Consider the following 17,008-nt stretch of genomic DNA (forward strand, 5'->3'; position numbering starts at 1 on the left):
CTCAGAGTTTTCAAAGTGATTTGAATCTAATGTGTTTGTTGAGCAGCGGAATAAATCATGTCAAAAGATAGGTTAATGAAAACGTTTTCCTGGGTTATTGTGTTTTGAGGTGTGAATTTGCTTAGTGACTTACATCGTAGGTGAAAGATAAATAGTTCTCAATGTTGTTCTGACTTTCCTGTGACCGCAACATTTTTTTCAGACGATTGAAGTGTGGTGGGGTACATCACACCACGAGACCAAATTGCCAACCATGGCTAAATAATATAGTGATCACGCTAGACGTCATATTATGGGCTACATGCGCAATGGCAATCGGGATCCGTCGGCACTTCCGTAAACGAGAAAATACCCGTTTACGGAAAGTGCCGACGGTTCCCGATTTGCTCACCGGTAGTCACCTGGTTTTGTTGTATGCATACCGAAACTACAGTGGAATTCTCTCGTGTTTCGCCTTTAGTGGGACAGGGATTCTAAATACATTGTCTATGTCGACGATGTGTGAAGTATGTTCTTTTTTGGTTTGGTTTTATTATGTTTAGCGTCCTATTAACAGCTAAGTTAATTTAATGACGTGCCTCCACGTATGTTGTGTAACGTGCATGCGTGTATGTATGCCGGATACAAGGTATGTTGAGTGTACTTGCCTCCATGTGATAGCGCGGATCTGATGCCGACTTCATGGTGTATCTTACTGAAATACCACGCCGAAGGCACCCAGCACACGTTCCGCCCGGTCACATTATACTAACAATGATTGAACCAGGATGTCCGCCTCACATGCTGAGACTATTAATGGATACTTAGTAAGTAAAAATTCCTTAGATCTTTGGATAATGCCCCATTCAAAAGGTATAGGGACAGACATTTTGATTGTTTTTGAAAAAGCAAGTTTTCGCAGGGCTATACAGCTATACAAACAGTGTTTATTTAACTGCCAAGCTGTCTTACTAATAGGCAATAACAACTATAAACAAAGAACACGTGACCAGAGTACATAAAAGAATAAACAACTTCCATCGTTGACAGTACTCGAAAAACCAAACGTTATTACTTAAAAATGTCTATGTTTAAAGTTAAATTACTGGTAAAAGTAAAAAAAATCACGTGGGTATACAGAGTGGAAAATACTAGAATCGGTGGCATACACCATCACCCCTATCGATCGCTATCGGTGGAAAACACTATCAGAGGTGGAAAACACTAGAATCGGTGGCATACACCATCATCAGTGGCGTAAACATCGTCATCGTCATCATCATCATCATTATCTGTTGCATAAACATCGTCACCATCGGTAGCACAAACATCATCACCATTGGTAGCACAAACATCATCACCATTGGTAGCACAAACATCATCACCATCGGTAGCACAAACATCATCATCATCATCATCATCATCATCATCATCATCATCTGTTGCATAAACATCGTCACCATCGGTAGTACAAACATCACCACCATCGGTAGCACAAACATCATCATCATCACCACCATCGGTGGTATACACCATCATCGTTGGCATAAACATCATCATCATCATCATCATCATCATTATCATCATCATCGTTGGCATGCACCATCATCGTTGGCATGCACCATCATCGTTGGCATACACCATCATCGTTATCATCATCATCACTGATAGCATACAGTACCATTCTTTGTAGACACTCATCGTCAATCACCTGATCATATTACATCCTTTTCGTTATTGAAAAAAATGTCGAACACGAAGACTTCTGACGGCGTCACGAGTATGACATCATCAAACCTTTTTTCGGAGTACATAATACACGTTTACAGCCTCGCATCACAAACGTCACTTTCAGAAACATTTCACGCCTACAAACCATTATGTAACATCGTTCACATTGCTGTTGGAACATTCCCAAGAGGGCGATGAACCGGCATACCCCGCCGGCGCGCGGGGACCGGGTGTCGTAATTGCCATTTAATTTGAGAAGAATCCCGTTTTGTGGTTGGCACTACCGAACCAAACACATGACTCGAGCTTTCAACGAGGATAATGTGCTGGAAGGTCCCTTGCCACCAGCATACCTTAAGTCTATTATGAGGTTTCAGGGGTTGTCTGGGGGACCGCAGTTTTGATTGGGGTTCTCTAGCATATGCTTTTGTAGCCAAACACGTGCAGTTAGATGATACCAAGCATATAACACGCGCGATAATTGCGCTAGTGTAAAAGCGTGAATATATGGCAATATGGGTTGGGGTGAGGTGGGAGGTTATCAGAGTAATTAAGGTACTTTTCATTTTAAATTACAGGAAATGTCTGAGGACTATAGTGGGAAAATAATTATATTTGTTAGAAGGAGGAGCGCATGCAAATAGACTTAACGTTTTCGATATCCGCGGGAATTCTCAAAAAACAACATCCAAGTTTACCAATATTCTAAAGACCCCAACACTTCTATAAATGTCTTCTAAAAAAATAACCATTACAAAAGAATTGAGCACCGAATTGACTTGCTGAGGGTGAAAATAGATGGCTCAAAAAGTGAGAGGTCGGTGTGTTCGCCGGTCCATTCCCTGTGTCACTTACACCAAAGCTCCTTGTGAAACTGATTCCATATCGATTTTTCTACTTACGGACAAGGATAGCAGCAGACGACACCGGAAATGACGCTGTCAGCATCAAAGCTTGCACACTTTGTTTCTGCTATATCTCCCGTAACATCAAATCTGATTTGAATCTGAGACGGAATTAGCTTTTGTTGTCATAGACCAGGTCTTGGCTTTGAATATTTAAGATTAACTTTGAACATAAAAGCGACGCTTTGTCTTGGAGACACCAAGAACTGTTGTCAGTAAGTATGGAATGTCGACCCTATGACTTTTTATTGCAGTAACATCGATTTTAATATGAACTGAAATCTCAGACGCATTTCAAAGATTTATACAGATAGACATGGTTAGTTTAAACTACATTTTATTCCAACATTTTTTTCAACATAACAAATACACGGAACAATGTTTTCAATATCTTCTGAAGATGTAGAGATCTTGATTTTGAATGCTACATAAGAAAGGGAGCTAGCAAAATGTGGACCTCAATACAAGGGAGATAACTGTAAACGGCAATTATTCATGAATTTATATGGGGCGAAATATTTTAGTTTAATATAACGTATTTAATTGGTATATACTATAATAGACATCAGGATAGGCGTTTCCCTTATCTTGTTGTACACACATCAGTGTATACTACAGCGAATATGTGCGAAACAGCATCGTTGATACTCCAGGGGTTACAGTCACTTTTGCTCTCTGCACTCCTGGATAATGTCAGAGCGAAATTGAAGACTCAGTGTGCACCACCTTGTGGATGATAATAAAACGTGCTTGATCCCTTGATGTACTTCAAAAAATATCTCGCGGTAGCGTGACGGTAAAATTGACTGGCTTTGGAGTTGGATGTCGCTTCACTGTAATCTTCAATAGACAGGTATCAACCTTGCGAATGGTCAGGGTTTTTCTACCTGAGACCAATCAAATAACAAACCACGTGCCTTCTATTTTGCATAGAGCGTAAGAGAGCGAAACCTCTGGAGTATCAAGGATGGTTAAAACCCGTTCCGGTGGCACGTATGCTTCCATCTAAGGCCTGGTCACCAAAAGGGTTGCCAACCAATTCAGTTCATCAATAAACAATTGTTAGGGCATTGTTTTATTTCAAATTTGTATTCCGCATTCACATGACTTGTTCTTTATAAGATCTGACAGTCAAAGTCACAAATAAGAACATTTTACTGAATAAATCGCTTGGTTTCGATATCATTTAAATATGTAAATTAATAATCACATGTCCCGAAAAACACGTTTTTTATGATGAGAACAGAAGCTTAAAAACGTGTCCAGATTTTCACGTGTTGCAATGGTACTCTTTCAGTGTTATTCCAATTTAGAAGCGGTTATACAAGCTACAGCAGTTAATGACTTTGAAATTAGTTTGGAAAATCACTGGAAACATTTTAAACTGAAATCTTATCACTTTAAAGAAAATAAAAAAAAATAAAAAAAAATATGACATAAACATATATACAATATAAACATACAATGTACATGGGCGTCTATAATCGCCTTTAAATAATGTACATACTGTTCAACATCTTAGATGAAGTATCAGTATTCGTCATACATATATATTAACAAATAAGTATACATCCACATTTTTGTTATAAAAAATAAACTTCCGAATATTCTTGTCCGTAATCTGTTCTAATCACTTGGGCTAGCTATAAATCTAACAACGGGAGTGATTTGTAAATTTTTAATTAGATTGTTAATTTGATATGATATGGACATGTATAAGGGAAATTAATTGCCTGCGTCCATCATGTATCCTATATAATCCGATTAAATCGAGTACCGTTTACGTAGAAAACGAAGTATATCTATAGACTTCAGTCCCAAAAATGGAAACCGACTTTCAACATTTAAAACGGTGTTAATCGTCAACACACAATGCTAAGCTGTAAAGAATATTTTTTCACAAAGCGTGCTTACTTTCGTATTACTGTCCGTGACACTAGTTTAACAGGCTTGTCTAACGTATATATTGACAGAGAGCGACTCTTGTGGTGTCATCGTAAACGGGTCTTTTCAATTTTGTTTTCCATTCAAATAAGTGGGTGTTGGATCTGTATGTAATTATACACAGCGCGTACCTACAGTGTTTACCTGTAGGTGTGTAATGGGCTATCGTCGGGGTCAGGTCAGGTGATAAATAATATATATACAATGTATATAACATAATGTACACAGCGCCAGGTCATGTCGGGCTACTCAACCTAACAAGGTCAAATACGCTTTGAATATGTATGACCTTATTATATATTCAAATATCAAGTGGAATTTAAACTCAAAAGATACCTGTCAATGCCTTGTATAAACTTTATACAATAAATTCACTCGTTTGTCCCTGCCGTTTGATTGACCTTTCTTTAGTTGCTATGACCGCGTAAACGCTCTATAAATGTATAACGGTACAATTTGCGGTTACGTACATCACAGATTCTCATTCGGTAATCGAACAATGATCAAAAGCGATGAACAGATCTCGACACTTTTTCTTTTTAACGCTAGAGTTAATGCCGATAACTCAAAAAGAGTGATGTGCTTCAACCGGGGACTGAACCCACGACCCCAGCCTTCCTAGTCGAACACTCTATCACTGAACTAAGGAAATTCTCTCTAGCTCGACCTAAATAGACGACTGTAGGTCCAAGATAAAATCTGCCACAGTAGGTGTTCGCCCTTGAACACCACAACAATCCAGGTTCTTACTCCCTGTCACTAAAAGGAGGGTCACGGACACCATTGGTAACAGGAAAGAGAGTATTGTGCTACATGTACCATCGGGGATCGTACCCGCGATCACAGACTTCCTAGTCGGACGCTCTACCACTGAGCTAGTGGGCGACCTTATGTCATTACCCTATGTACAATTAGAACTTGCCACATGTGTTTAAATCTGTCTGCTTTATATTTCTAATCAGAAAAAACGGCACGTTCATCCTTTGTAGCGTGCAATACATGGATACCATTTGCTGATGGCGTGCTCAATGGTTGACTTACGTGTCATACGAACTTACAGAATTCGTTTTGATAGCTAATCAGATTTCATAACGTCGTCTCTCTTACGTAATTTAATATCAAAAAAATATACCAAAATTTTATTTGATTTTGACATTATGGTCGGAATTCGTACAGACCATCACGCCCGGCTCAGAGCTTAACCCTACATCCGGTCTTAACTCCGCATCCAAGGCAGACGAACGGACGGATAGGTAAACAGAGAGGTGCCCTGGACTGACGGATGTTAAGGTAGACAGACGAACACATTTCATTAATATACACAGGTATTTCATGTTGGGGCGATGAATCTCCATGATTTCTAAAAAGTAGTTATTGAATATATTTTATGTTTCCCGCGTTATCTTATGCGATGCAGTGGCTGTTTTCATGTTTTTGGTCATACCATACTGAGATTCACAAGTCTAACAATGTTACAGAAAGGTCTTTCACTACAACCGCGAGTCATTTCTTGTATGACGTAATCCACGAGATAACCCCTGGTCACGTGACAAGATAAATATGAATGCGGGTTCACAAGAGAGATTCTGATCCTACATGCCCGTTATTGGTCTCGTTCAACCACCAGACGCTTGATCACAGCTTGCGCAGACAACATGAGTCTGGTTAAACGAGCCTAGCTGTAGACGTCAGGCAAGTAGCTTGGTTTCCCGTCCACCCATAATACACCACACGGTAGGCCAGTCACAAGATATATAACGTCAGAGACATAGTCTCGTTCAACCAGACGCTTGATCACTTGTTATTCAAGTCTCGTAGCTTGCGCAGACAACAAGAGTTTAGTTAAACGAGACTATCAGTAACAAAGAGACGGGTAAGGGTTATCCCCTCACAGAAACTTAGAACTACTTGAATTTGACATTCAAAGATGTCAATATAGATCATGATGGGATGACATGACCTAAACCTCACGTGGTATCGCGTGACCGTGAAAGCGCGTATAAAAAATAGACTTATCTCCCTTCGTCATCTAGTAACCTGTGGTCTCCACGTTACTCACGGTTTGTGTTCTCTAAGTGTGTGGCTGGGTTCAAGGTCGACAATGACATAACACTATTATACATTATATTATTGTTTGGTTACAAGTCTCTACAGTGACGAGAGATCATGCAATATAAAAGCTGGTCTGATTGCATAGTTCTCAACTTGAACACACACACGGATTTTAATACAATGAAATGTTCTATGCTTCAGGACACCCTCTCCAACAAGGGGCTTGTGCATTTCCCATACAATCCTTGAAATTAGCTCATTGTTTCCATATGTTCCCCCGCCCCAAACCCATTCCCCATCCAATCGCGCCCAAATCTGTTCTCTGGATCCAGGGACCTGTTCGTTTATGTGGAACAACCGCGGTTCGTCTTTTTTTAATGCAATTGTTTTGGTATAAATCCTGGCGGACCTGCAAAACTTTATGCAGGACTTGCAAGGCTCTGTCAAGTCTCGCGTGAAAACAGCATCTGATAGCTTAGGCAGACCTTATTTCACAAACAAACAGCTCTGGTCCAACCGGTTCAACCGTTTGGTTTGCGATAAACGAAGGCGGCTCTTATCATTTTGACCTTCAACATTCCTTTCCGCATGTTTACCGTAGTCACTGAACATCATGTCTCTTTCCTGGCTGCATGGTCACGGTTACCTATGCTTACACATTCTTCTATCGTGAGAGTTGTAAAATACACAACATGTATCACATTAAGTTTACAAGTTTACAAGTTTACAAGTTTTATTCAAACTTTGGGCCATTGGCCCATCAGTATACAAAACATTTTTCTTAAACAAATCATGGACAATGTACAGAGGATGAAAACAATCATATTCCATTATAATACCCTTAATTTGTTTGCCTCATATATGAATTTTCCTAGTATACACAATTCTTTAATATTATGGACACTCAATAACTGGACGACTTTAAACACAGATGTTTTTTTCCAATAATAGCTTTTGATAAAACGAGATCTGAGATTTTGGAATTTAGAACAGACCAATAAAAAACGAAATTCGTCCTCTAATTCAGAGGGGGAGTTACACTGCTTACAATATCTACGTTCTCTAGGTATATTATTATACCTTCCAACTTCTATAGCTAAAGAATGGGTAGATGTACGTATTCGAGTTAAACAAATGCGATATTTCTTTGGTATATATTTTGTGAGGTAAAATTGTAATGTTTCTCCAAAATCTATTATATGTTTATACAATAAACATTTTGGAGAGTTTTCCACTGTGGCCCTTAGGGATTGTATGCCTTGATCAAAAATTCTTTGTTTTATCAATGGTAATAACAGATTTTGCTGAGAGATGCATGGATTTAACCAAACATCACTAAGACCTAGATTGTTTAATTCATCTCTTACTGCTATAGCCCAGTTGAAATCATTTCTACTACAACATTGTAATAAAAACCTATAGGAAGTTGATATAATACAATTTTCAGATTTTAATAATTTAAACCAATATTTTATCATTCTAATTTTTCTCATACAAACTAGAGGTAACCGTCCCAATTCAAGATATACCATGTTGTTATTGGCCGATTTCTTCACTTTTAGTAGTTTCTTACAAAAATGTAAATGTACATGTTCTATCTCTGGAGCTTTGTGCATACACCAAATTTCACTTGCATAGAAAAGGATACTGCTTACATATGTATCGAAAAGATGGAGCATAGTTTTTACATTTAAGTTTAATGATGAACACTTTGCAAATAATGCAAACATAGCTTTTCGTCCTTGGCTAGCTAATTGTTTTTGTATAGATGTGAATTTATTGTTGTAATTTAAAATAACACCTAGGTAAGGAAATTGATCCACACATTCAACCTTACTTCCTTTGTAATACCATTTTTCCTCATTATGCAATCTTCCACCTTTTCTAAAAACTACAATTTTTGTCTTTTCAGCATTTACAGTTAAATTCCATTCAGTACAATATTTTTCTAAATTATCAAGCATATCTTGGAGACCTTCTACAGTCTCGGAGAATAATACCAGATCATCAGCATATAGCATCAGATATAAACTGAGTTCCTCAAACTCATAACTACCCTTGCAATTTTGTATAAAATATGATTCAAAATCATTTATATACATAGAAAAAAATATCGGTGACAGAATTTCACCCTGTAATAATCCAACCCTGTTAAGAAAAAAATCTGACAACTTTCCATCTAATTTAACACAAGATTTAACATGAGAGTACATAGACCTTACAACTTGTAATAGCTTTCCTCTTATACCAAGTTTTGATAGCTTATTCCATAAATTTATTCTATTTACCATATCAAATGCTTTACGAAAATCGACAAAGCAACAATACAATCTTTTCTTATTAATAAATGATTTGGATATAATAGAATGTAAACAAAATATAGCATCTACTGTACTAAGACCAGGTCTAAACCCAAATTGAGCATCAGTTATTACATCATATGTTTCTGACCATTTTAAAAGTCTATTGTTTAAAACAGAAGTGAATAATTTTCCTAAACAACTTACTATACTTATACCTCTAAAATTGTTAGGGTCAGTTAGGTCACCCTTTTTATGTACCGGTGTAATTACAGCAACTGCCCAATCAGCAGGATAGAGACCAGAGTCCAATATATTGTTAAAAAGTTTACACAAAATAGGTAATAAAATATCCCTCCCTACCAATAAACTTTCATTTAAGATGCAATCTATACCATGGGATTTTCCCTTCTTTAAATTACTGATTGCTTTGCAAATTTCATCAATAGTAATTACTTGGTCCAATTCTTCATATAATGGTACTTCATCTGAATGATTGTGAGATTGATCAGGTTCTTGATCAGAGTTATCGTTCCTGACCAAATTTTTGAAGTGCTCAAATAAAACCTTCAATTCAATATCTGGTTTCTTGGACTTGGTTGCAGTGAATTTTCTGTAAAATTCCTTAGTATTGTTAAATCTCATGTATTCAAGCATGTCGCCTTCACACTTTAAGTACATTCTTTTTTTCATAGATTCTTTTAATTTATAGTTCCTTTTCTTCTCCACAAGCAGAGCATGATTAAATACATTTTTTTCCTTATTGAAGTTATACAGAGCTGATTTGTACAAGTTGTACAAAGTTTTCAATTCTATATCAAACCATGGTTTGTCAGTATTAAAATAGATTAACCCATCTCGGCATGTATAAGTATGGTTATCTTGATTGGCATCACAATATTTAGTTAATTTTACAAGGAAAGGTTCCATAGATTTCATCAGTATTTCAGTAAAACTACTCACACTAGTGTTAATACCAGACTGACTAACAGCATCAGGGATGGTTACAGCAACACATAGGTTCTCCTGATTGTCAGACAACAAATTTAAAAAACAACCCTTAAATTCATCATTCCATTTGTATAATGGTTTACGCTCACCACTTTCAGTAACATCATGTGTAACAGTGTGATGAATCTGACATTTGAATTGAATATGCAAAGGAGCATCGTCAGAAAATACATTAAAATTTGAAATTATAAATTGTTCCAGAATATTAAATAATGAATCTGTAATTATACAGTAATCTATAGTACTCATGCCGTTGTGTCCATAGTATGTAAAATCATTAGAATATCCTTGTTGGTCTCTTCCGTTACATATACACATATTACATGATTTACATAGCTGTATCAGGCGATTACCAAAAGTGTTAATTACTACATCTGGATTATGCCTGATTTTTAAACCGTCATCAGGTTCATAATTTATTATATTGGAGAGGCAATTTTTAATACTGGAATGAATTACATCATTCTGAATATAATAAAGTAGAATACCTGTACGACTATTAAAATCTCCAACCATCATAATGTCCCCGAGGGAACTATAATTTACAATACCATTTTCAAGTTCAAAGAAAAGGTCACAGTTGTACATGTTATAATATACAGAACTAGAAGGTGGCATGTAAACACATGCTATATATAAATCATTTTGGTTATCAATAAGGGTTTTCGATAAGTTGAGCCAACCAAATATTCTTACAAGCTTTCATCGGACGCAGACACTAAGCCAATTAGTGAACTAATACGAGCGTGAGTGATTTTTGCTGAAGAGTGGTCTGCGTTAACGTTTCACCGCCCGCGCATTTTGTTTACCAAGTGTATATCGTACATAACACGAGCACCATACTGACAGTACAGATCATCCAGGTAGGGAGTTATAACAATAGAAATACTAGAATCCAAATCATACATTCGTACTCGCTCCGCTGGGTCATGCTCATAAGCACAAAAAATGTACTCAAAAAGTTTCGAGCCCCGATTTGCTCGGCGGGACACATCCTTTCAAAATTAGTCCGTGTTCAAAGCCGAGCGTCGCAAAGCAAGGATTACAAAGTGTGACTCTGCAATGGTTTCACTACACAGGTCAACATGACTTGAATCTATTATTGTGTCTTTTTCCGTGCCTATATAGATCATCCAAGAATTAAAAAGAGGCTGTTAGGTTCGCGCGTGCAGACATTTGTCACGGGATTGTTCGTGTTCATTTAACCAATTTGCCGAAATTAGAGCTGAAGTAATAATTTCTGGACGCTGCAGCTGGTGGTCGTGCTGTGTCAGTTAAACGTGAATGTAGATGGAAATGGTCGACATGTATATTCACGCGTGTGCCCTCACTCGAAAAAGTGAACCTGTCTAAGACCGGTCACACAAGCTAACGTGTTACACAGAAGAGGATTTTGGAGACCGTCTCACTTTCTATAATACATGCGCACATTTATTGAATTATTGCCAAACTATACAAGGTTACTAAAAATGAAAATTGCCGTCACATCGTCGATGAAGTATTATGCTGAATACTCAATCGACACTTTAACGGTATCAATTAAAACCACGCAGTATTTGAACTGCGCAACTTCCGGTTTAGGTAATGAACATGTTATTGCGTAATAGACATGCAGTTCACGTGATGTCAATTATAGGTGCACACGCTCCAAGAAGCCGACGTCATTAAGGTTCATTTTTACGTTCCAATGTAATCTAAAATTGCATTTTCTAATGCGAAAGCACGCGTATACCTATCAAGTATGAAAGATACCTCGACAGGCAAATATCAACAGTTAGGGCTCGAGAGTAATTTAATAACTGTTGATTATATTACAGATATGTTTTTTATGTCGAAATATTACGGCATCACAGTGTAAGCGTTGAGTACATTAAGGAGTCTTACTGTATTTGTTGGCTGAAAGCCCTGATCATTCCAACGATATCTCTCACAATCTCTCTCCAGTCCACCAATCCAGCCGACGACAGAAGTATACACCGCTCTGAAAAACATACAAAAAGGAATTTTGATGGGCCATTTTGTTTACGTCTAGCGTGTTGACAGGTTGGCAGCTCACAATATCGGCACGCTTGGCGCGGAGCGTGCTAAGTTAGATAGCCAGTGACCTTTGACATGGCCCAGTGATCGTTTTTTAAGGTAATTTTGTATATGGTGTATATGGTCATTCCATTAAATCACCAAGAACAGACATAGAGGCCCGTCAACGACATAAGGTCATACGAGGTTACGTGTTTTAACATGGGAAAACGGCAGTCCCTTGTTAATGTGCCAACCAAAACAATGAAGCATATGGAAAGATAGATATCTCAACTCTTGCAATTGGCGCAGCTGATAATTTTTGGTCTCTTGAATGTCCCGTTAGCAGAAGACGCACATAAAAAGAGCTCTTTGCTACAAAGAGTGCGCGTAAGTCGCCTCATACAAATTCAACGAATAAGTTGTAGATAGAGTCCGTCAGGTTCTAACAAAAATATCAAGAAATTTTATAAGAGCTTGATGACGTCCAATAGTTTAAAGGTCAAAAGAAGATTATTCAGTTATGTGCAAAACTCAGACTTAAACACAATACACGTTATATCGATTTTAGCTCAGTGACCTTCAGAAGTTCAAAGGTCAACAGGGAATCTCAAATGCAACGGTGATTCTTACTATTGCAGTTAATGTATCGATACATGTAACATTATGCATTTAAAAGGTGACAGAAGTGGTGTCCAGTTTCGTACACTATTTCAGTACTTTTACTGTTACTGTGTGTTTTTTATAACAAATGTCGAATTTTCTTAGCATGTTTTTTTTTTTGAGCCAACCTGCATCACGGCAAACAGGACTCGGCGGATCATTACATATACGTCACAAATGGGTACTTTTTCCGAAATGGAATGTCAACCTTATCGTCATGTTTGTGACCAACCATTTACAGTCAAACATTGCATGATTGAATGCGTCGATTTTAAATAAATACGTGACTTTTACGTTATATAATGTACCGAAATTTGGTTTAATACCGTTTTTGTGTCGTTAATATATGATTATTTACATTGATCTTTGCAATAATACATGATAATTATATCTTGGAACCAAGTCGTTTGCTACCGATGTATATTTTGCACCTTTTACCCTTTTAAACGTGTTTTAAAGTTTCAGTTTGAAGTAAATAAACATGTTTCTGTTTTTGTGAACGTCTACTTTTACAGTGTGACGTTTGGCCCTACATGACTTAAATGTAAAATGGCTCGTGAAACAATATTTATTTTCACATATGTAGTTTAATTTTTATGTATTCTGTTTCCGTGAACGTCTGTTTAATAATGTTCCTTTGGCCTTTAATGACTTAACTGTCGATGGACCGTGACGCAATATAAAACAAAACACAAAAAAATCAAATTACAACCGATTCAAATACACAGTCAAACTGTCTAACATGAAGCAAACCTCAGTGGAAAATCATGATAGGGACCGACAATAAATAGATATAAATATACAGCATTTGATATAGCGTCCTATCTAGCTAGAATAAGCCACTCTAAAGCGCTTTACAGTACATAGATATACAATTTATACAATCAATACAATTAACATATACATCAAATAATACATTTATCAATACAATTTTGAGTAATTTGCAGGAGCTGCCATATCAGGCGGTAACTCTTGTCCTATATATGCCACCTGGCTAATACCTCCCTGTGTGTGTATGCCTGCGTGAGTGCTGGAGATGTATTGTGTTCTGTTTGTAGTGGGACCGTGCTTCAAACGGCATCTTTTATAGTGTCACTTCACTTTATTGATACAACACAGACACCGCAACACCCACCCCAGACCATTTTATATTCAACCTGGGTTGTTGGAAATGTGTATAAAGGCCTTAATAATACTGTTCTGTATACTCAACTAATCTCTAAAATCCGCGACTGATAGTGTTTGTGGTTACTGTGACAATATACGGCACGTCTCGTCCAGGTGGGAAACAATAACAGAGTGAAAATATTTAACGTACAGGAACTCAGTGAAAATAAGTCTTCGGGCTTTCTCGGTTATTCTGGTAGTTAGGAAACCCCCCTTTTTTTTACGTAAAGCCCTTTTTGAAAATATACAAATATGAATAGTATCAAAGTTATCATGCTATCGTAAAATATGACGTTTTAGATAATGGATATTTGTTTTAAGTTATGCAACCCAGATTTTGTTTTTATATTATTGAATGTGTTATGGAAATTTTCGTTTAGTAATTAATAAATAATTGCAGAATTTGACAGTTCGATCCTTGTTTACGCTAATAGATAAAATTTGAAGAGAGATCTGAATCTTTTTTTTTAAATTCTATCTTAATCATTTATATGAGATTTATCGTCTATTCTATTGTTTATTTATTTAAAACAGTGTTAACATTTATTTATCCTCTAGATAAATTGTCTATAACATGAGTAAACCGTTTCTCAAAAAGTGCCCAAAGGTTTCAAATTATCTTTTCTCCGTCTCGGTCAAGATCGCCTTTTGGAGGTCTATATGTAGAAACATATCCACCTCAAGAAAAGTCTATAATAAATGTCTAACAGATAAGCTATATTTTTTTGCAGTATTACGGTACTCTTTATAATTAACTTGTATACGCTTACAATATGGCAAATAGATAATCTATATGAAGCAAGAGTTTTAGTTCCCGATAGTTACGCTGAAAAAAATACATTTTGTAAGTACATCATGTACAATAAAATCAGGCATCTTAACTCATTCACCCCTGAAATTTCATAATGAACAATTCCAACCTTTGAATTGGAGGAGTTCAAATGTGTTTTCAGGGATGAATGTTAGTCGGCGTGTCGTCAGGTCTTACGTAAACGCTATACATAGTAACGTAAGGCGCGTGTCTCCAAGTTAGCATCGCCTAAACAAATAGAAACTGTCAGAACACAGACAACCACCACTGATTTCAACAGGACTTTTTTTTATCAAAACATTAAAATGTTCGACACTTGATTGATCTATAGCAGTGTGTAACAAAACATATATAATCTCCCGATGAAAGAGAGTACTGTGTTTCTTAGTTACATGAACGGGGTAACAAAAGTACATGTCACGTTGTGAAAATCGAATCCGGTAAATCCGGAACGGTTTGGTTTTATTGGGTTTAATGTACCGTTATGGCATGCTACTACTCTGAAGTTAAAAAATGCAGGACACATTCGAAATAACATGACGTTTGTCTCAGTAGACAAGGCAGCATATGATCGGGAACCGTCGGCATATTCCGTAAAAGAGAAAATTTCGGAATGTGCCGACGGTTCCCGATTTGGCATGCAACTTTCGTTACACCAAGCCAGGGTTCAAAATCCTTATACATTCGGAATGCCTTGACCATTACTTTGTATTCAGAAATGTTTGAAGAGTGCATCCGTAAAGATTTGGCATGCCATTGCAGAACAATTCATACCTCGTGTCAAAAAATGGGCGAGACTGGGATTCGAACCAGGGGCTACCGAATTCTAGAATGACGCCCTACCATCAACTATACTGTCTGAACCTATTTTCACGAGCTCTCCTTAACGTTAAGTTCAGTTTCTTCATTGGAAAGCAATGCTGAAGTTAATGAAACTTTCTTGAATGGTACGACGGTAACACTATAGGAACGCTTTCCATTACAAAAAGACTAGTATCCATAAGATCACATGGGCAAGGCACAGACAAACCCCCATCCCCTATATGCTTATATAGTAGGGGTGTCATAATACGTCAAGCGTGAATCACGATATATTGCAATACAGAATCAATATATTGCGATACGTATCCCGATATATTGTCATAGGAAGGATGTGCTCAATTTTATAAGTTGTTGTCAGAATGTTATCAAACTTAATCATATATAATATGGATTACATAGATTTAAGATGTTTGTCAAACCAACAATCGATTACATTTGAACCATTAAAAGCCTGCTCTAAGCTTATTGGCATATCTGTTAGACTATTTGTAGTAGTTTGCAAAGTTAAAACACCAAGCAGATACATAAAAACATGTTTTTGAAAAATAATGTCAGCAATCCATCCATAGAATCCTTTTTTCTTAATATAGATAAAACATATAAACGCATACATCATTAACACCCACACAATTTCTGCTTGTCAGTCGGTATTACACGGATGTTGCTGAAAGACCATATAACCGTTTTCGCGATTGTCACAAGAGAATAGTTTTAGCTACTTACAGTTATACTGGGTTCATAAGGTGTGCAATTCAACTATTCCCAACCACGATTTAAAATTTAAAAACATTATCTTGAAATTTCTATGGAAAAAATGTGTTAGAAAGATAATAGATACAAGCTTCACAAAGAACGACGGCACCTGTCGGGCGACAGTCGGAACCCCTTGTCTTTAATAGATAAAAGCTTCACAAAGTTAAAGCAATTTAACCGCTGACGGTCAAGCTTTAAAATAAACATATTCTGAAATTTCTTAAGACAATATTAGTAGAACAACTATACCTGTCAGACTACAATCGGAACCCCTTGTCCTAAATAATACTAATTGATACAAGTATAAGCGTGACATATGGCAACAAGGCCCCGAAGTCAATAAAGGTAAGTGCCTTCGAAGGCTGATTGCGTTCCTGTAAATGCACAGCAACAAATGAACGTTTTTTTTGCCATGCTGCCAAAGGTTGCACGCGCCACAGCACGCGCCGATGTATCTATACAAAAGTTGTAAGCGACCCAGAACGCTATACCCAAGACCTCCGGGACAGTCCAGAGAGACATATATTCTCTCATCATGTAATTTCCCCGGGTCTCTTCCAATAATCACTTCACCATGTGGCGGAATGTGTCTGTGTTACGATATTGCCACCTTGCGAGCTACTTGCAATGCTTGCCCACGCATTTTGTTACCGCGTTACCTATATAACGCATACCTAGGCCACAAGTGCCTATGCCGGGGGAGCCACTCACAGTGGCCCGCTAAGAATAGGCCAGAAATGGCAGAGAGACCTGTTAAAGTCAACGATGGTTTTACGGTCAAGTCTCTGAGGTTGGCTTTAGTGAGAGGACGTAAGGTGCGACCTTGGTCCATGTAATAACGAGACTTTCGAAAA

General features: G+C 37.3%; 1 protein-coding gene across 3 annotated transcripts in view; it reads right to left on the reverse strand.

Annotated features, from left to right (window-relative positions):
- Positions 1–17,008, reverse strand: part of LOC110457489 (uncharacterized Nudix hydrolase NudL-like) — a 55,250-nt gene that overhangs the window by 21,971 nt on the left and 16,271 nt on the right. For 2 of the 3 annotated variants that reach the window (XM_021508793.1, XM_021508792.1), the window contains exon 2: positions 11,807–11,903. The exons of the other annotated variant lie outside the window; for it this stretch is intronic. In XM_021508793.1, coding sequence (XP_021364468.1) covers positions 11,807–11,835 — 29 coding nt within the window. In that variant the 5' untranslated portion in view covers positions 11,836–11,903. The remainder of the gene's footprint in view (positions 1–11,806; positions 11,904–17,008) is intronic. 3 annotated transcript variants of the gene reach the window in all.

Source organism: Mizuhopecten yessoensis, unplaced genomic scaffold, assembly GCF_002113885.1.
Source record: "Mizuhopecten yessoensis strain PY_sf001 unplaced genomic scaffold, ASM211388v2 scaffold9157, whole genome shotgun sequence".
Lineage (NCBI taxonomy): Eukaryota > Metazoa > Mollusca > Bivalvia > Pectinida > Pectinidae > Mizuhopecten > Mizuhopecten yessoensis.